This window comes from Ictidomys tridecemlineatus, chromosome 7, assembly GCF_052094955.1.
Source record: "Ictidomys tridecemlineatus isolate mIctTri1 chromosome 7, mIctTri1.hap1, whole genome shotgun sequence".
Classification (NCBI taxonomy): Eukaryota; Metazoa; Chordata; class Mammalia; order Rodentia; family Sciuridae; genus Ictidomys; species Ictidomys tridecemlineatus.
Genome location: NC_135483.1, coordinates 66,827,685 through 66,849,590, shown reverse-complemented (window position 1 = coordinate 66,849,590; position 21,906 = coordinate 66,827,685). Strand labels below are relative to the sequence as shown.

General features: G+C 34.9%; 1 protein-coding gene and 1 non-coding gene across 8 annotated transcripts in view; both read left to right on the top strand.

The window, feature by feature from the left end:
* The window catches only part of Pde7a (phosphodiesterase 7A), a 104,181-nt gene that overhangs the window by 70,121 nt on the left and 12,154 nt on the right, over positions 1–21,906 (top strand). For all 7 annotated transcript variants that reach the window (XR_002483689.3, XR_002483688.3, XM_078017093.1 and 4 more), the window contains exons 4-7: positions 11,968–12,119; positions 14,547–14,610; positions 19,206–19,301; positions 19,789–19,889. Coding sequence is in view for 5 of the 7 variants with exons in the window: in XM_078017093.1 (XP_077873219.1) it covers positions 11,968–12,119; positions 14,547–14,610; positions 19,206–19,301; positions 19,789–19,889 (413 nt within the window). In the remaining 2 variants the exon portion in view is untranslated. The remainder of the gene's footprint in view (positions 1–11,967; positions 12,120–14,546; positions 14,611–19,205; positions 19,302–19,788; positions 19,890–21,906) is intronic.
* Positions 13,452–13,559, top strand: LOC120883783 (U6 spliceosomal RNA). Its single transcript, XR_005725982.1, has one exon. It is a non-coding gene; the product is annotated as a U6 spliceosomal RNA (small nuclear RNA).

Sequence of the window (21,906 nt, the reverse complement as noted above, 5' to 3'; positions counted from 1 at the left end):
GATTCTGCTTTAATTAATACATTCTATAATTTTTAAGTCAAGTATTTTCTGAGATTGGATCTGTCATAGAAAGCTCTTATTTTTAACTAGCTTTGTGTGTGTGTGTGATAGAGAGAAAGAGAGATACTCTAAGTATTCTCTTCATTCTAAAATAAAATTTTAAATAAATAAAAATTTCCCCAACTCAAGAGGGTTTGAAGTATTCTTTGACCTGTTTGTATTTTTATGAATTACATCTTTTCTATTATAGCCCAAAAGATAATATTTATCATACATATTTACACAGTTTATGAGTTTGAAAAAGGGATTTTTCACATAAGAAAGTCATTGATCTCATTATTTTAGAATAGCCAGAAACATTCCTTGGAGTATTGTCTCAAAGTAATATTTTCTTTTTGGAGTGTTCTGCTTTATGATTTAATCAGAACACACTTATCAGTGGGAATAATATGAGTAATTTATGTTAAAGCATTTGGAAGCTCTTAGCTTATAAAGATACTGTTAAAATTTTTAGATGCTCACATTAGTCAAAAAATTTTATTGGACCTTCTAGAAGGACAGAACAGAAAGGACAGGCTCTGATGCAGTAGGAAAAGTGTCACAAGTAGTCCATAAGTATTTGTACTGTGCTAGTCTGTAAGGATTTGTTTAGGAAACAAAAAGCTGAGTTGATGCTTTACATTTAACCTCTTTTTCTCTTGTCTGTTCCCCAAAGCTGTGCATAGAATCCTTTAATGAAATTCCCAAATTCAATGAGTGCTACAGGATGAGCAGCAAATAAAGTATCTCTAGCTCTTCAAAGTGTATGATGATTTTCTATGCCCTAATAAAAACAAGTGTTGGTTGGACTTACTGGTTTATTTTTTTAGCTATGAGAAGCTTGATTAGTTTCTGACAAATATTTAAACTGAAAATGTTGGCATTAATACTTTGCAAGACCCAAAGAGAAACTTTTTAACTCCTATCTCATTTTTCAAAGATCCCTACCCTTCAGACCAGCCCTGTCTCAGGGTATTCTCACCAATAAGGTGCAGATTTCTTGTCCTCTGCATTTAATAAATATATTCTTCCCCACCCCTATTTAAAAACTGGTGTTATAATTACACAGAATAGTAGAATTCATTGTTACATATTTGTACATGCACACACTATAACAATATAATTTGATCAGTTTTGTTCCCCTGAATAAACATTCTTTTTTTCTATAACTTTATTTTATTTATGATGGCCCTTAATTTTAAACTATTTAATCTCAACCATAATTTGGGGAAATTCTGTTCAAGTTTGAGGCACCTACTAATGATGAGCAATATGTAAACTAATAAATTGGTAGGAAAAGGTGGATGAGGGGACAGATAAAGGAGGGAGAAAAAAGGAAGTTGATCAATGGGAGAGAGCAACAGACAGAGTGCTGGGCTGACAGCACAGAGGTTTACCACAAAAGTGGTCTGGAACTTGTAGCTCCCCACGGTGGGCTCCTTTGCTCCTCATTGTGGTTCCATACTGTGGCCGCCTTACCTCACTGGGTTTTCAAGTTTCCACTTTCACACAACTCAGGAGAGAACCAAGGGATTCACCCATTTCTGTTTTTTTTTTTTTCTTTAGAATAAGTGACTTACATTTAATAGGATAAAGTAAACCAAGAGATTCACTCATTTCCATTTTTTTCTTTTGCATAAATGACTTACGTTGAGTGGCCTAAAGTAAAAGTTCCAAATAGTCCTACAAAGATTTCTCTCTGTTCGGTTGGCTGTTCTCTTTAAAGTATTTTGAATCTTAAATTAATTTAACATAACGAAGTGAATTTCATGTTGATTTTTTGTCAAAAATTTATTTCTTGTTTGCTCTAAATTTAGTAATTCTTATAGTTACACTTTATCTTGAGCTTATAGAATAACAAACCCTAATATCTTTAAATATAAAAGAATTATTATAATCCCATTCCACATGCCCACTTAGAAAGAGATTCTGGCATGCTTATTAAATAGTAATGGAAGTTGTCAGCTTGACAGTTCTCTGCGTGGAATTTGCCAAAGCTCATTGACGTCATCCAGACCAGAGGGCACAGTGTCTGCCAAAGTCTGACAAGATGTAATACAAGGAATATGTTTCTTTACAATTTCTTCACATCCACACAAATGTAGTTTTTTCCATTTCTTTTTTATTGGCACACAGTAATGTTCCAGTCCACATAAATGTGTTTTGCCCATTATCTTGAGCTCTTTATTCATTTTTGCACTGTACTCCACCCCATGCTAGGGTAGCAGGGGAACCATTCAGGATATTTACATCGTAGTCTAAAAGCTTTTAAGTTTTGGCTTTTAGTTTTATTTATCTTTTTAGTCCAGGTCTCTGGTGGCTTCTGGCTCATAATAGAGACTGAATGTGTTTTTATTGCCTTGAATTGACTAAAGTTGTATATCATCTACCAGTTAGATTTTATAAGGTCCTGTTTATAGTTCTTTAAATATAATCTGTATTAACTGTTAAACAAGTTCAGGCTAACCAGCTGCCTTTCCCCTAAGTCAAGTGTCTTAGGGGAAAGGCACTTTCATAATAGTTCACTGTCTCTCTTACAGTGAACTATTATGAAAACACAAAATTTGCCCTAAATTTTCCTGCACTTCCTCATGTGCATTTGATTTTGATTTACTTCCTATCTTCCTAAGAGGGCTGTGTTGAACTTTATTGTTACAGAGTTAGTTGTATGCTCTGAAAGGACATCTCTTTCTGTGTATCTTGAACTTTAAAGCTGGTTTTACTGACTTAGATTATCTAAGTTTTTGCTATGTGTAGTAACTCCCATGCAAGGAGGGGCAGCTTCCATTATATTTGGAAGCTTTTAGTGCTTCTTTTCTTCACTTCAGGCATAAAAGTTGTTGGCTTGGCATTTCCCTCATTCATGCATTTTTTATTAAGTTATTTTATTTTTTTGTTAGCTTTTGTACTGTGCTGCTTGGTCATTCCTTTCCAATTCACAAGCATACTTTTTTCCAACCATTATTTGTTTGGTCTGCTAATGTGGCCGTCTGTCATTCATAATTTTAGTTTCTCATTCAAACCTGAGCATGCCAACCTACACTTAGAGCTGTGTAGTCTAAGGTCATATTTTGTCTGGAATTTCTGTTAAATTAATTTGTTCCCAATCATTTATTTGAATCATATCTGGTTGTTTCAAAAACAACATTTCCATAATTAAGTTCATGGAGATATTGCTGGAAACAATTGTCTCATGTCCTTTCCCCCATCTTTTCAATGAGCCACGTTCCTACCTCCTGTCTTTGACAATCCCCTTGCCAAAATGGTGCTTGTGAAGATCAACACTATCCTATTGACTTGCATCATGAGACATTCTGCACTATAGATGCAGATCTTTTAGAACTCATCTAGTTTCCAGGTGGTTCTGGAATGTCTACATTGGAAAACCATGGATTTTTGTTTCATTATTGTCCCAAATTTGGAAGAACAGAATGTTCTTTCTTCTAAATATCTTCTTTAACCTCATAGCAGAAATCAGGAACTGATCTGGGTTGGACCAATCTTAATACAGTTTAATACTTGTTTAATTCTACTTGTATTTTGGAGAATTGGTGAAATTGGAAATTCAACTTCAGGCTTTATTTCGTCTCTTAGGTTTTGAAGGAAATGCTGTATTAAGACCTGTGTCCTTTCTTTCACAGTTCACAATAAGGGAATTAAACATTTAATGAGTAAAAAGCTAAAGTTATGAGCATAAGAGGGATACAGTATAAGAGGGATATGGATCTCTAATACAAGAGTAATCTTTTTAGAGAGTTTTCTATCTCTTATTAAATATTATCAAAGTGGATATTGAATTCTGCAAACTAAGATTTTAAGAATTGCTTGAAGGAAAAATATTGGATATGCATTTTAGTCTCATTAGTGTTGATATAATTTTAGATTATTAGCAACTTGTTTTTTATTTATAATGAAATTTACTATATATTCATTTTAAGGTAATGAGACTGTATGCATATTTTGAAATCTTTTAAATGTGTGCAATTTAGTTCTTATGTAATCAGTGGATTTTCAGGATGAAATTATACAGTTGTGAAAAATCTGGTTAAATAGTATGATGTCATGTGTATAAAATATTTGATATATACAATAATAATTATTCTATAATTTTAATTGCTTGTTTTCTTGCTAAAAAATGTGCAGACATTGCATGTATTGTCTCATTTAATCTCTACAACAAGTCCTGTGAGGCCTGTTTTACAGATGAAGAAAGTGAGGATCATAGCTTGCTTAATGTCACAAAATTAGTGACAGCTGGGATTCAAACTTGAATGTGTCTACTTCCTAAGTCCACTTTGCCCACTCTGCTGTCATGCTTCTCTGTATCAGTACAGGCTTCTCTTTTCTATTTAAGACCATTGCTCCAGGCACCTATCTCACTTTCCCCCCATCTGTCCATGCTACTAAGTGTGAAAATTCATCTGAGAAAACTTTCCCCAAAACATAGGATAAATGTAATTACTCCATATTTACAGTAGGCTCCCAGATACTAGCACCTATTCTTTTTAAGGGAAACTAAGAGAAAGGGAAAGTTAGAATGTAGAATAACTTCAGGTCTTTTGTTCCATTATTCTGTTCAGATCTTTTATTTATTCAGCATGACCTTGCCCTAGACAGAGTAAAACCTAGTTCTGACTTTTTTAAAAATGAAAAAATTTAAGCAATGTATGTCTTTCAACTGTAATCGATGATTCCCCCCCCCCAAAGGCATAGACAGAGGTTTATTTATAAAAGTAGATATATATTTAGGGGATAATGGGGGCAATCTCAAGAAAGATGCCTTTGAGGTAAAACAAGGAATATATATAGATTCAAGGGAAAATATGGGATTTTTTAATATCTTAACTGGTTTTTATAGCTTTATAGTGGCAGATATAGTGACTGCAGGGCTCCCTCTTGTGGACCATTAAAAGAAGAGGTCTCAAGATCCATAGACTTTTTTCTGTTAAAAAATCTCCTGTTTAATCACTGAATATCTGTGACATCTTTTGACCTGCGATTTGAATGACATAGAAGAATCTGTGGGAGTGTTTAGGGGATGTGTTATTTCTCTAGCCCTTTTTGTTTCCTTACCATAGGGCTAGTATTTCTTCTCTACTTTCTAATAAGAGGAAGGAAACCCAAGAGAAGAAAAATACCTTTTAATTTCACCTGCTATCCTATATTTTATTTTTTGGCCTAGTGAAGCCAAGGATGGATGCCTGGACATAATATCCATGATCACTAAGTAACAGTGTTCATTTGGTCTGGTGGAGGGTGATTAGTTTGTTCATGGTCACATAGTGAGGTAATACGATATTTTAGAAGAGAACCAGCAAAGCCAACGGCTCGTTAATAGTAACTTGATTAATTCACTGAGCTCTCTTGGCTTTGTAAGCTGGATTGGAATGTAGGTAACCATGTAAACTAGAACAAGCCTTGGCATTTAAATAGTCTGAACTTGATGGAAGCCGAGCTTTAATAAAAAGACTGGTTTAATCTACTGTATATTATGCTGTGAAATAAATAATGACTTGTCTCATGTCACAGGATGAGCTCATGAGAATATTGGTAATAGGGTCAGATTTTTGTTATTATTCTGCCAGAGGGTGAGCTTTTTAATAGTTACCTGAGTGAAAGGGCACTACATTTTCATGGTCACTCTTTTATCTTTTCCTCATGAGTCCTTTTCTATATATTCCTAAATTATAGTGTTCATGGATGTTCTTTCACTCTGTGGTGGTCTTATTTGCTTATTTCACTCATGTTCCCCTCTAACCAAGTTGACAGAAAAGCTGGGTGCAGCCTTCCTAACCTTACCCTTCTTTATTGCCCCAGAAGGTATGTTTGTAAGTTTTTTTACCATAACAGTTTTACTTCTAACCACTATAGGGAAATCATAGTATATGTGTGTGGTGAGTGGAGTAGGATGGGGGGCTGGGGCAGAGGAGCCAACATGAAGAAACTAAAAATTTCCAGCAATCCTAAGATGATATCATCGTGTCTTATTCTGATTTATAGTTCATGTCCCTTTCTTAGATCATATGTTGGAAGCTGTTCTAGGATAATTCTGGAAACTTCTCTAACTTTGTTTTAGAAAACTTACTTTCCAATTTGGCATGCATTTAAGACACCATTGAAATATTCTGTCTTTACTTGTTTTACTTCTGAGGAGCTATCCTAAGAAGATTAATTAGGCTGTATCTAAGGATTTAGTTATAAGGATGTTTACTACAGAATTGTTTGTAAGGCAGATAAGAGACAGTTTATCAGCAAAAAGGCTAATTACTTACTTACAAAAAGGCTAATTTCTTACTTCAGAATAATATAGCCTAGTAAATATTAAGTCACATATACCTATAACCATCTACATGAAAGGATGCCCATTAAGTTTTAAAAAAAATACTGTGAATTTTCTTGGATAAAAAAAGTCACACACACACACACACACACACACACACACACACACACATATGAGAGAGAGAGAGAGAAATTAATAGAAAAATATCTAGAGTGCCAGAGTATTAACAATAGTTGTTTTCTGGCCTCCTTGGCAACTTTCCCCATTTTCAAACCTGGCTAAGCAGAAGAGAAGACTTGGGGTGGGTGGCTAATCTCAGAAAAGAACAGAAAAACATACTGTTTAAAGGAAGGGTATAGCTGTCACTCAAAATTACAGGGTAACAAGCTCAAGAGGGTAGTCTTTCTGAAATAAACACTAAGCTGAAAAAGAAAAACTGACCAGAATAAACTATTTCAAAGTTCTGTACTCCAATTGGACACATAATCATCAGCAAAGTGCTTGGTAAAGGGTGAGGCTGATGTTCTTTGGCAAGAGGACACATAGTGAAAACCAGTAACAACCCTTCATTCTTGCTCTGTGCCCATATACCTGGAGTGTCTCATAGCTGAAGCCAGGTACAGCAGTGGAGACATTGTTTTCATAAATTTGTATATGCATGTTTTAGTCAGCCTGGTGAATCCCTAGGGGACAGGTACAGATGTTTTCCTTGTTTTAAGCTCCATTTGGTGCAGCAGCTTCCTTAGTAACATCTATATCCCTACCTCCCTACTTACCTACCTTCTTTTTGGAGCCTGACATTTAAGAAAATTTGTGTAGAAATAATTGAATGGAAACTTTAGTTACCAAGCATAAGCAGTAGACAAAAGCAAATGGAAAAGCAAAGGCAAAAGCAATTTGAAGTCATAAAATGTATGACTTTAGTTTGCAAGAAGCAAAAAATAAACAATCTTAGAAAAGTGAAAGAATTGATTTCGGAGCTGCCTCAGTATAAAAACTTAGAATGACTAGGTGTCAGTAAGGCACCGTCAATGAAACTACAAAACATACAAACAGGAAAAACAAAAAAGAACTTGATAGAAACCATCCCAGAGAAAGCCTATGCATTAGAATTATTAGTTAAATATTTAAATTTATCTTTAATGAAGCTAAATGAAATCATGGACAAAGAACTAAAATTAGGAAAACAAGGTGCAAACAAAATGAGCATCTCAATAATTATAAAAAGAAATTGAGCCGGGTGCAGTAGCATACACCTGTAATCCAGTGGCTCCTCAGGAGGTTGAGGCAGGAGGATCCTGAGTTCAAAGCCAGCCTCAGCAAAAGTGAGGCACTAAGCAACTCAGTGAAATCCTGTCTCTAAATAAAATACAAAATAGGGCTGGGGATGTGGCTCAGTGGTTGAGTACCCAGAGTTCAATCCCTGGTACAGAAAAAGAAAAGATTATAAGCATTAAAATTTGACAGTAAAAGACAATCTGAATAAATACTGGTCTTTGGTAAGTGTCAAGCAAAAATAAATAAATAAATAGATATATAGATAAAATAAGGAACCAAACAAATTCTGGAGCTGAAAATTACAATTACTGAAAATGAAGAATTCACTAGAGGAGGGGTTCAACAGCAAATTTGAGAAGAGAGAAGAAAGAAATGAGACAATTGAAATTATTCATTCTGAGGAGTAGAAAGAAGGAAAAAGAACAAAACCTGAGAGATGGATGGGGCACCATCAAAGTGAGTCTTATATCTAAAGTACATCTTTTCTACAGAGAAAATGGACTGTGTGTTAGTCCTTTTTTTTTTTTTTTTTTTTTTTTTGCTGTTATAACAGAATACCTAAGACTGGGTAATTTATAAATATCAGAAGTTCATCCATCTCCTGTAGTTTTTGAGGCTGGGAAATTCAAGATCAAGGAGCTATATATAGTGAGGACCTTCTTGCTACATTTAATACAGCAGAAGTAAGAGGAACAAGCACAAGCAAGGGAAAGGGGCAGAACTCATCTTCTTATCAGGAATTCAATGATAAGCAATCCCAGGAGGAGAGGGGCTGAAAAAATATTTGAAAACAAAAACTTCCTAATTCTGGTTAAGACATGAATATATACATTTAAGAGGCTCAAAGAACTCCAATGAGGATAAACTCAAAGAGATCCAACTGAGACACATTGTCATTGTAAGAGAATTCTGAAAGCAGCAAGAGAGAAGCAACTTGCCTCACTAAAGGAATCTTGAATAAAATTAACAGCTAATTTCTCATCCAAAAACTTAGAGGCCCAAAGGCAGTGGGATGATAGGGAATTAAAAAAAAAACAAAACAAAACTATTAACCAATAATTCTATATCTAGTAAAAACTATCTTTCAAGAATAAAGGAGACTCCGATTAACACATAGTCAGAAAGATAGAAGACAAGGGATTTCGTTACCAATAGACTTATTCTACTGGCAATGCTAAAGGGGGGAGTCCTTTAGGCGGAAATGAAAGAATGCTAGCAGTTATCCAAAGCCATAAGAACAAATAAAGGCAAATACGTAGGTAAATACAAAAGCCAGTATTACTGTACTTTGGATTTGTAACTCCTTTTTCCCCTATGTGATTTAAAAGGCAAATACATATAACCGTTATTTTGTCTATCTTAATAGGCATACAGTGTTTAAATATGTAATCTATGGCAATAACAATATAAAGGGAGAGAATGGAAATATAAAGGAGCAGAGTGTTTTACCATTGAAACTAAGTTGGTAGGCAAACTAGCTTATTGTAAAGTTCAAAGGTTAATTGTAATCCCCAAGGTGATCATTGGGAAAATGATTAAAAATTATACAGAAGAGGAAAGAAGAAGGAATCAAACTGGAACACTAGAAAAACATCCACAAAATTTTTTAAAGGCAGTAGATAATGGAGAAATTAAGGAACAAAAAACAGAAGAAACAGAAAACATGGCAAATGGCAAAAGTAAATCCTTTCTTAGTAATAGTACTGAAATGTAAATTAAGTATTTTTTTCTCTTTAAAGGCAGAGATCAACAGGTTGGCTTTAAAAAACACAGCTTGATATAATTTGAATATGTCCCCTAAAGTTCTTGCGTTGGAAACTTAAATCTTCAGTGCCGCAGTGTTGAGAGATAGGACCTTTAAGAGGTGACTAGGCCCTGAGGGCTCTGCCTTTTTGGATAATGTTGTTACCATGAGATTGGATTAGTTATCCTGGGAGTGAGGTCCTGTAAGAGGACAAGGTCTGTCTTGTTCTCTTGCTTGCGCATGCTCTTTTCCCTCTTCCTTCTGCTGTGGGACGGTGCAGCAAGGAGGTTCTTACAGATCCAGCCCCTCAGTCTTGGACTTCCCAGCCTACAGAACTACAGGAGATGAACCTCTGTTTTTTGGTTATTTTTTTTTTATTTTTTTTTTTTATTACCCAGACTCAGGTATTTGACATACAAAAGGAATAAGACAAATTCTAGCTGTTGAGTAGAAAAGACTCATTTTAAGAGAAAGAACACAAAGAGGTTGAAATAATAAGAATGTGAAAGGATATACCATATAAATCATAATGAGGAGATTGGGAGTGGTTCTATTATTGTCAGACAAAACAATCTTTAAGAAAAAAGGCTGTGGGAGACAAAGGATATTTTATATTGCTAAAATTTTCAATCCAACAAGAAAATATGACAGTTACATACACATATAACCACAGATCTCCAAAATACAAGAATTAAAGAAAGAGACAATTCTACAATAATGGAAACTTTACTGCCACATTTTCTAGAACGGATAGAACTAGACCAAAGATTAGTAAAGAAATAGCAGACTTTAGCAACACTATAATCCATTTGGAGTTATAGCAGAGCACACATTCTTCTCAGGTGCACATGGGCCATTCTCAAGACTAGACCATATATTAAACTATAAAGAAGTCTGAATAATGTTTTTATAAAGCACATGTGGGGTGGGGCACAGAGCTCACCCTAAAATACAAAGCTAAATATTTTATTTGCTAAGTCTAATCCAGAATGTGGAATGAGTAGGGGTAAGTGTAGTTCCCTTGGGCCAGATTTGGTTTAGAGAAACGGCACTGGTGTACTTGCAAGAAGCATTCTGTTTCTTTGGCAGGGAAGGAGAGCACCATTTGGTAGTGAAGCTTAGAGGGCTCTTTTGTCCTCTCCCAGCACCTGCCCTTCATGCCCTCAGAGAACTTGGGCAAAGAGTAGGTCTAGGAAAACTCATCCCTTTCAGTAATGAATCTTAAAAAAACAAACAAACAAACACTGGCATATCAGGTAATTTAATGAAATAAAACAGTAGAAGAGAGCAGCAGAACTCAGTGGTTGTAGAACACTTGATAGGAAAACATTGCTATAGAACAGATGAAAATTGGGACTAAACTCTCTACCACTCACTTAAAATATAAATGAAACAAAAAATTTACCAATAGAGCACTAATTCATGAACTCAAGGAAGGAGTTGAAACATGTATTCAGAATCAGGAAATGGTAAGGACAAAATTTCAAATACATCACAGAAATGAAGACATGGGGAAGGAGAACAAAATAGTCTATACTAGAAAGAGTGGGTATGGAGAAAGAAATGAGAAGAGCAAGCAAAATAAATAGTGAAAGGAATTAGTAATAGTTAAAAATAATTGAAATATAGAAGATAGGTAAATGTGTTTTAGCAGACTTAATAAGTGTTCTCAGGTATACAGGGGGATAGGGATAATATTTAATCCCCCCTTTTTTTGAGTAAGATACTTTTTACAAAGCACTTGGAACGTTGTGTTAACAGAATTTAATCTACCCTCATTTCCTCAGACTAATTTTAATTTAAACATAATCATTTAATATTTTACCATTTTGAGTCTATTATGTTTTATGTCCATTATACTGATAAAGATCAGAAAGTTAACTCCACAGTTGTTTCACATACTTTGTAGTTTAGACTCAGTAGAATGAAAAATGGGAGAAGTAGATCAAATAAGAGTGTGCATTATTTTACTTCTGGTTTATTTGGGTGTGTGAGAACCTCTCAGATATTTCAAAAACAATATACCTTTATACAATGTGTTTTATAATTACCTACTATATATGTGACGTTCTTGTTAGACTTGGGAAAACAGAGATGAAAAAAGGTATGTTTTGCCTGTACTGAAACTCATCATTTGTTGATGAGACAGACACATAAGCAATTATAATGTATTGTCAGAAGTACTGTAATGCATGAATGTGGGGGTTGCTTTTGGACCCAAAGGAGGGCCCTCCTACCTCTTTGAGATGCAGGAGAGTGCATTCAGGTGTGCTTCCCAGAGAAGGTGACACCCAAGTTGAGTCCGGAGAGAGCCAAAACCTGGAACATGCAGCCTTCTTTTCTAGGGTAAGGAGATGGAGTTCATAATAAGATGACGGGGAGCCAGTGAATTAGAAGAAACCTGATTTGTCATCCTCTTTACTAAGTCCTGCCAGAATTGACCATTTACTTTTTCATTCTTAGTTTTTCAATTGAAAATAGAAATAAAATACCTCTTCTCTCCTAGAAATGTGGCATAATGATTAATAAATTTTTAAAAATATTTGTGTGTAACTAGGAGTGTTGTAAATGTAGCATATGTACAAATATGAGTTGCTCTTCTTACCTTTTACTCCTTTTATTTCAGCTCAATCTGAATTTGAAGTGTCTGTCTCTGCAAGGAATATTAGGCGGTTACTAAGTTTCCAGCGGTATCTCAGATCCTCACGCTTTTTCCGTGGTACTACTGCTTCCAGTTCTCTAAACATTTTAGATGATGATTATAATGGACAAGCCAAGGTGTGTACAGCTTTCTCAATAATTGTTTGACATGTCTACTGAGGCCTTTTTTTCCCCATATAGTACTGATTTGTAGATCCCTATTTCTGTCTGCAAAAAGCAATTGAGCCAATTTTTCAGATTTTTTTTTTCTTCAGATCAACTTTCTGTTCTGAAATTAGGGATGACAGAGCAAGGGAAATTTCTGAAGTAACTAAAAGAGTGAAAATATTTCCATTTATCACAACATTAAGTAATAAGTAGGTCAATAGAACATTAAACTATAAGATTGTACCAAATCTTAATTCGGGGAAGAACATTCAAGTTTGTGAATGTTCATTGTTTTTTATTATTCCCACTTTACTGGCAGAGACCAAAAACTTTGTCAGATAGAATTTTTTAAATTGAATACTTGTTTTTAATTGACACACTTGTACATGTTTCTGAAGTACAGTATAATAATTCAATTAGAGATTACCTGAATATTTGAGATTATTGATAAGGAAAATCATAGAGAGCATAAAGGAGTTGTCTGAATTCACCCAGCTGGGTAGGGGTAACCTAGCACAAGAAATTAGATTTCATGATTTTCAAATGTGTTTTGCATAGTATCTTTCAGCCAACAGATTTTTGGCTGGGTGTTGTGGCACACACCTGTAATCTCAGTGGCACAGGAGGTTAAGGCAGGAAGATCATATGTTTGATGCCAACCTCAGCAATTTAGAGAGAACTTTGTCTCAGAATAAAAAAAAAAAATAGAAGGGGCTGGAGATGTAACTCAATAATTAAGCACCTCTGGGTTCAATTCCCAGTACCCAAAAGAGAGAGATTTTGAGGAGTTAGACATTTCTTAGCTAAACCCAATGAATGTGAGCTTTATTTGCTTCATCTTTATGTATTTAGAGCTGATGTCATAATTCAGATTGAAGTTAAATGAACTTATTCTTGACCACATGAGGATTTTAAATAATTTTAAATTATTGTTTGACTTAGTTTTATAGGCCAAATTTTATAAACTATTTTTTTTAGATTTTGTAAATTTTGGGGGTACCTTCATAACAATCACATTAATGTGAAAAACATTTGCTTTTTGATGAAAGAAATCAGTGGAAACTGCTTATACTTTTTTTAAATTTTGAAGTTTACAAGCTTGGCTTTATAAAGTGAGAATGTGATCTGTGTGTTATTGCTTATATCAGTACATCATAATTTTAACAAACTCTATTAGTACCATCTTAGTATTGCTTCTGTCAGTTTATACACAATGTATATGACATTTAATTTCTGGAAATAGAATAAAATCTTGTTCTTGAAAAAGTCCACAAGATGTTCAGGTTGAGAGTATGTGGTGTAGTGCTCCTTGCGGCAGCACATATACCTAAAACTGGAATGATGCAGAGAAGATTATCACAGACCCTGGGCAAGGATGACACACAAGTTTGTGAATGTTCGATATTTTTTTACTATTGCCACATTACTGGCAGAGACTCAAAATGTTGTCAGATAGAATTTTTTAAATTGAATACTTGTTTTTAATTGACACACATTTGTACATGTTTATGAGGTACAGTATAACATACCTGTATATGTTGTGTAATGATCAAATCAAGGTACCATTTCTGTCTCTTAAAAAAAAAAAAAAGAATATGTGATGTGGGCTGAGAACAAAAGATATGCAAAGCCTTGAGTTTTATACTAGGCAATACCAATAAAAAAGAGTGCCCAAGAATTTATGGTATTAAAATATTTGTTTTTTAAAGGATCTTTATGAGATTTACTTGGTTGGCTAAAGTACACATCATCATAAAAGTTCATGTAGTAAGTTATATTAATAGCTCTAAAATGTTTTTTAAAGATAATAAATATCCCTTAAGTTGGGAATGTTTTTAAAAACATGAATAATAGATAATTTATGTATGGTATAGTATTAATGTCAGGTGCCTGAGTTCCAGAACCAGACTAAGATCCCATCTCTTTCACTTTCTAGCTGAGCATATTAGCGCTAAGTTTTACCTGTTTTCCCATCTATAGACTGAGGATGGAAAATAATGCTTGCTTAGTAGTGGGTGTCAGTGTTAAGGTAGCCATTTTAATTCAGTTTTACTAGATTTTTAAAAATCTAGTTTTTAGTCCATGCAACGTATAAATCACACTTCTGTGATGTTTAAATTATCTTAGAATTCGTGAAAATTTGTGGGACTATAGGAATAAGGTGAAAGACTAAGACCTGTACATTCATTAATTGAAAAACAAAATAATGATTTTATTTTTCAAATTGAGTTTATATCTTTGAGCATTTTTTGGAGCCAAAAGAAGAATGATACTTGGTATTTCTTGAAGTAAATCAGTCACTTTCCATTTTCATTAACTTCTCTATGGACTATCTACAAAAGACAGAGAATGTTATTAAAATTAAATTACAGTAGGAATGTTTGGTTTTCATTTCAGTGTATGCTGGAAAAAGTTGGAAATTGGAATTTTGATATCTTTCTATTTGATAGACTAACAAATGGTAAGTGAAGAATTTGACTTACTCAAGTTAATGTAGCCTCTAGATTACTGCATTAATGGTGCAGCCCTTGGTGGGCTGTTGTTTTCATTGACTCAGGTTATGAGCCCTCTGCTGGCAGAGGGAGCATCATTTTGTGTCTTTTTTATAGTGACTTTTCTAAATGTTGACAATCTCAAAATTTTGTGCTTTTATTATTACCCTACGCAGTAATCAAAACTCATCATCATGATGATGCAGCCAGTTGGCAGTTATTGCAGCTATTTTTAATAACACAGAGTAAGCCTTATTATCTCATTATGGCCTCAATTTTTCCTTTTTGGTTTCTTTTAGATTGTGGCTATTTATAGTGACCTCTTCTGGTGCTGTATCCCAGTGTATCCCAGGTGATTGGTGGCTTGGCTGCCACTTGAGATGCATCCTTTCCTGAAGTGCCGTGGTTCCCAGGCTTGCTTTCTCTGTGTTCTTGAGACACAGACATGTCATGTTACAGTCAGCAGCAATGGTTCCCTCTGGCACTGCCTCTCACGATGGGATAGGAAGAGTTTGTAGCTTAGGAGAATGTATTGGAATCTCTATGGAGTAAAAGTGGTTTGAATAAGATGCTCACAGGTGATCTGATCTGCCCCACCCACTCCAGAGTTTGGTTTAGTTTTGTTTGGGTTGGAGATGCCATGGTTCACTATTTTCTTTGGGAACCCAAACTGGATTCCCTTTGGGAATATCTTTTATTTAGGATAAATATTTTCGTGTAATTCATCGTGGTATATGCAGTTCCTCTAGCTTTTCCCCCTTTTTTTCCTAAATAGCTTTTTAATAAAATGAAGCAAAGCAGAAAGTACATGGAGAGGAAGTCAGTTCTGACTATTTGTAGTGACAAAATAAATATGTGGCTTTGCTGCTGTCCTTTGAAATCACTTGCTTTTGCTTATTTCACTTTGGGGTGCGAGCTCTTTCATAAGAAGCCAATATTTAAAAAGTGGACAAATAAACACAGCTTTATCTTGAACATCAATGTGGGCCTTATAATATCACCCCATTATTTCCTCTAGGCTGTATGCCATGGGTACAGAAAGTACCTCTCTGCACACCTTCTGCTTTGTTTACACATTGTAGCCAGGAAATAGAGTGGACTTATGCTTGGCAAAATGGTCAAGACAGTGAGGTTTGCCTTTATCAGCAAAGTCACCTTCCACTTCCCTTTTTATTTTTCTTCCCTGTCTGTTTTTCTTCCACCTCTCCTTTGCCCTTTGGTGATTAGGTGTCCTATTGCTCTCCCTGCCCTCACCTTGGCAGTCAGTGCTAGAAAGGCTCGAATGTCACTAACAGTTGGTCTTCCCCTGGGCTTTCTTGAAAACACAGGTAGTGAGATATCAGGTGACTATCTCCTTCTAGATCTGGAATGTTTTTCTTTCACAACTCAATACAAATATTACTTTAGTTATTATGTCAAGTTATTATATCAAATAAATACAAATGAAACACCTTTAAGGTTTAGCCTTATATAACCTGTCAGCTCATAGTCTATTATTAGGCTGCTGAGATGCCTGTCATTCATTGAAATCGTTGATTGTTCACCTCTAAATTTTATTTTTAGAAGTCCTCAACAGGGACTCAGGGATGCAAGTAGAAATAAGCTTGGTATTGTGTAGGGTGGTCAAAAGTGATAGCCTCCAATCTATATTAGTTAACTTAGCACTTTACCTTCCCTTTGATTACCTAACTTCTTCATCTGTAATTGTGGAGAAAGTGGTTGAATGGCTGCTTGTTAGTGCTGATTCCAGATCATGAGGGGTTAGTATAATCTGCCCATGGTTAGCCACCTTTGTTTTATAGGAGGTGATGCACACGGTCAATTACAGCTACCTAAAAGTTATAGAAATTCTCTACTTAAAGAGATGTTATTGAACAAATGGTCAGAAGGAATTTCATCAACTTGCATTATGCAATCATAATGGATTTCCTTTAAACACTATTTACCCTGAAACTAATTCCAGATATGTGTTCTTGGTATCCAAGTGTATACTTTCCCCTTCTTGCTTATTGATCCAGTGTTTTCTTGTATTTCTTACTCTGGTAATTCCCCAGATGATACTAGGAAGAGGACAGGGAGGCAAAACTCGGTGATTCATGCCAAGATAAATGGTCCCCAGCTGTCTGCTCCAAGGAGGAAAATAGTTACTGTCTGCTAGATATACTTGATGCTCCTTTTGCAGGGATGAGAGTGAAGTGATGCTGTGGGAGCAAGATATAGCATGTTGCCCCAGAGAGTTTCCTGGTTCCTAAGGACACTATGTGCCAGCCTGTGTTGTGGCACTGTCTCTGGAGGATCACTTTCTAAAAACCATTGAGGGCCACTAAACCTTAGGCAGTTCCATCTTTTGGTATATTTTTATGAGATAGCTTTTCTATAATTACATTTTCTTTTTCAAGAAAGTGTTTATTTTCCTTTCCATTTTTTAAAAAAAGTTTTCCTGTGTTGTTTTTGTTTGTTTGTTTAATACAACTAAGCATGTCTTGTTTTGAAATGTTTTATTGACTTGTACTCTCATTCACTGTATTAAAATACTCAGTGTTTTTTGAACTGAAAAAGGGAAGAAGTAAGTTTTTCAGTTTGATATGGGAAGTATACTTGAATTGATTAGTTCTTGACAGATTCCCGGAAAGTTCTTAGTGGAGGATAAAGTTCTTACCATTGTTTGCCTGAATTCCAGAAGAAGATATTTCTCCTTTAGGTCCTAGCTTTTGTAAAACTTATTCTAGACCCTAGAAATTGGTGATTTGTTTTGTAAGATTTGGACAATGATTTGGGAGAACTGTATGATAACCTGAATACACAGAATGAATATACCATTCTAAAATATCTATGTACACAACTGAAGAAAACTTGGTTATTCCAGCAGTAACTGTGGGAATAAAACTCATTTTTTAAAAAATGGTTCCAAATCATGTGGATTTATGTTTGTTCCAGTAGGGTGTTATTAGGACTTGAATCCATTCTAAAAGTAAAAGGTTTAATTTTTTTTTTCCTCTTTCCATGTGAAGGTGATTTGCCAGGTACTCGTGAAAAGGAATCTCTGGCTCACCACATCCTTTCTAATGTTGCTCATGGCAAATATTGCTCCAGTTAATTTACGTTTTTTTCTCAGCTATGATTTCTATTGACAATTGTATTTAGTCTGTTTTGGATTACAAATTCAGTTAACTAGTCCTTTATTATCCTTCTTAAATATTAATACTGTAAAATTTCAATTTGGAACTAGTTAATCTTTTTTACATCTTAGTAAGAATCATAAACTTCTTCAAAGAATATTAGAATACTGTATATGTTGTTATCTGAAGATTAGCAGTTGGCAGTAATTTCTGACATCATACCCCTTTAAAACATAGTCTATTTAATATCTGTATGTGTCCTTTAGAAGAAGTCTCTAAAACTTTGATAAATCTAATATAAGATAAAAAATGGAGAGCTATAGCATGGAAGGGAAAACTAATCATGATACAGATAGTACGTTTTCCAAATGTGATTTCTGTACTTGATATGACTCTTGTCATTCAGTGATAGATAAAGGAGTGGAAGTTGAGGATGAAAAGACTTGGCTGTGTAGGGGATAGAGGAGCTGAGAGAAGCCCAGATTCTTTGTTGTTTGAAAGAAATGGGAATTTAGAGAAGGTTTGAATGCTGATGCCTATTGGAACAATACAGGAGAAAGACACTGATTGATTTGCATGATAGTAGGTGTCTCTGATGAACTAGAAAGGGACCTTCCTTGAGGAGGTGTGGATGGATTTGCTTTTGACTGAAAGGGAAACTTGAGGGCTTGTGGTTTTTCTGTGAAGTAGGAGGCTGTGAAGAATGAGGAGTAGTAGATGGGCGGTGAGTATGCTGAAAGTTTGAGAAGAGTAGAAAAGTCTTGAAAATAAGCATTTCCTAGTTCACTGGAAAAACAGTAAGATTGCTGGGCATTGTTGACCATGAATCTTTAGGGACATAATTTTCCAATATCCCCCTGCAAAGAACTCTTAGATTTTCTGCTGCAAATATGGAAAAGGCAAGTGATTGAGTGTATAGTTTTGATCCTGGGGCTTTTGAAGAGGTCACTGATCTGCCTTGCCCTGAGTACCTAAGAATAAATAGCCTTCACCCAACAAGGTTGCAGCCAAGACCTTTCCTCAGGGAAAGCCAGTTTTAGTTAAATCTAGGTGATAGAGGGCATATTAGAAGAAGGGGTTAAAAGCAACCATGTTTTAGGTGCTTTGGGAAGTTGAATTGGCTTAATCAGTGTGTGGCAGTTATCAAAGTTTTCTAATTATTTTGGTGACTTTAAAAAAAATAATCTATCTGAAAGGTTTATTTTTTAGTTTTTTGGTTGTAGAAAACTGAAACAATAAAAGTTTTCCCCCCCTTAGAGTAGAACAAAATTGTTACATTTGAAGTTCATAACAGGTAAAATTAAAAAGAATTAGGTAGACCAAAAGTAGGAGTGAGGATACTTACTTTCTGAGTTTTGTATTCAAAATCCAAATTGGAAAGTGCAGTGTTAATTATGTTACTTTATATGTCTTCTACTAATGCAATATCTCTTCTTTCTTTTTAGGAAATAGTCTAGTAAGTTTAACCTTTCATTTATTTAGTCTTCATGGATTAATTGAGTACTTCCATTTAGATATGATGAAACTTCGTAGATTTTTAGGTGAGTCTAACCCATTTAACAATAATAAGATTTGTATGAGAACTTGTTTAATTTTTTTATCAGATTCATCAGTTATCTATTGCTCTGTAACAAACCACTCAAAATTTTTTAGTTAAAACACATTTGCCATTGTGTACCACGTGACAGCTTTTTGTCAGTGACAGACTATATGTATGACAGTGGTCCCAGGAGATCATATACCCAAATGAATTGTAGCCACTAAAGTTGTGCAAGTACATTCGATGATGTTCCCACAGCAATGAAATTGCCTAATGTCATACTTCTCAGAATGTATCTAGTCAGACATATTCAGATGAAAGACAGTAAATGTGAATTGTGAGTTGATTATCATCTCTTCAAATCTGGACAATTTTAGCTGATAGCTCCATGGAAAATATGAGTGGATAACTGACGATTATCACAATTTTTGTACCTTTACATGTCACCCATTTACAGTACAATTGGGATCTTTTTTTCTTTGATGCAGTTATGATTCAAGAAGATTACCACAGTCAAAATCCTTATCATAATGCAGTCCATGCTGCAGATGTTACTCAGGCCATGCACTGTTACTTAAAGGAACCTAAGGTAAGAGGTCGACCTTGACTTTAGGTGTAAATTATAAGAAATTTGCTTTGAATTTACTTTCAGAGACTTTTTCCTAAGTTTGTGACTTGGCTGCACTGGCAGCCAAGAACCAATCTTTCACAGATATTGCTAAATTAATATAGTAATTGATTTAAACTCATATGTAAGAGTGAGTCTAAACATAAAATAGAAAACAGAGGCAGAAATCACAGCTTCCTCAGTGACAACCATGATTATTAACATTGTCAGTAATTCAAGGATATCAGGCTCAATTGGAACAAAATTCTTTATAGTCCATGTAAGTTCAGTCTTGAAGACAAAATGTAAATACTAAAGGGAGAAATGATATATGTATGTTTTTCAGTGTGTACTGTAGTAAGGGAGAAGGCAGTTGCTGCATTGAGGGCTCAGTGATTCTATGTCCTTAATCAAAGCTTTGGCTTTTATAGATAGAGTTCATTGAGTTTGTTAATGATGAAAAGTGTTTAAAATCACATTTGTCTTCATTTATCCACAAGCCTCCCCAGCCTGCTTACCTGCCATCTCTTAGATTTCCTAGCTCCTGGCTGTAGTTAGGTGTGGCCAGTGGAAGATGGGTAGTAGGAGGAGCCCTCTCTATTTAGGTCAGCCCTCCTCTGTGCTTCAGAGAATTTGTCTCCATTATTTCATTTTCCAGACTTGCACGGAGGTTCTTTATCAATTTCTCCCACAAAGTTCTCAAAGAAAGGTTTCAGGTTGGCCTTTTAAAATTTTTAATTTAAAGATTGGGATAGTTGAGAGTATACATGTGTCAAAACTGTATGCATAAAATGTATATATTTTATTACTGCATGGAAGTTATACCATAATAAAGATGATATTTAAAAAGTCATGATACATATAGTAAAAAAAATGGGACATGAAAGATCAGATGACTGGCTGTGTTCTCAGTTCAACTGGCACAAACTGGTTTAGTTGTTTTCCTCCTCACATCTAGCCAGAATAAGGGGAGAGAACTGTTTTGAAGTAATGCTGGGGGCACTACTAGGCAGATTCTGGGATAGATGTCGTTCATGGGCTCACATGGCTCTCAGTTACATCTGCAGGTGATGATTCCTAAATCTCTCTCTCAACTTTGATTTCTATTCTATACTTGATGTCTACTAGAGATAAGAGTCCTATCTTTTTGGTGTCATACAAATACATGCAATTCCACAAACACAAAGTGGAATGTATCATATGCACATTATTCTTGCACTGAGTACAGACTACATAGCTGATGACAAAGAATGTATATAAGAAATGAATTTTGACCTTTGAAGTTTTAGTTGTGGAACATGTCAGAACCTAACATGAAAACCACAAGGATGGTCAGCCCTGTGAAGTGCTACAGGAGCACAAACCAGTCCTTTGCTTAGGAAGTAGCTGGAGGGTGGATCCGTGGAGTTGGGCCTTATAGGATAAGGATAAGTAGAATTTTGCCAGAAAAAGAGGGAGTTCATGAGAGCAGATGCTAGACTCAATGTGACTAATTTAATTGTTGAATTTCAGTCAGCTAATATTAGACTTTTTTGTTGTAGATTGTTTTATTGTATCAAATAAGTTTGGTAATGATTATTGAAGATAAAACTATAAGTGCCAGTTTACAGATTTCCCTCTTGTGTGACTTGACTTTGTGTGTACCTTGTTCTGAATGTATACATCCATTGGGAGAGAATTTTATTACACACTTCACCTAAACTTCTGCCTGCATGATTCCTCAGTAGCTTCCTTAAATATTAAGACTACAGGAATAACCTTGCATTTAAATTACATTATTGAAATTCAGTGATCAATTTATTGATAGATAAAGACTCTGGAAATTATAGGTCTTCTACTTTGTAATAGCTCCAATAATGAAAATACACACACCTGTGTTTGTCAGGTTTCAAAAACCATTTAAAAAATAAATGGTTTATACTTCAGCTATCATTTTAGGTAAGTGTGTTAAAAATGAAGCAGTATAAAGATAAGCTCTGTAAACTCCATAGGACACTGT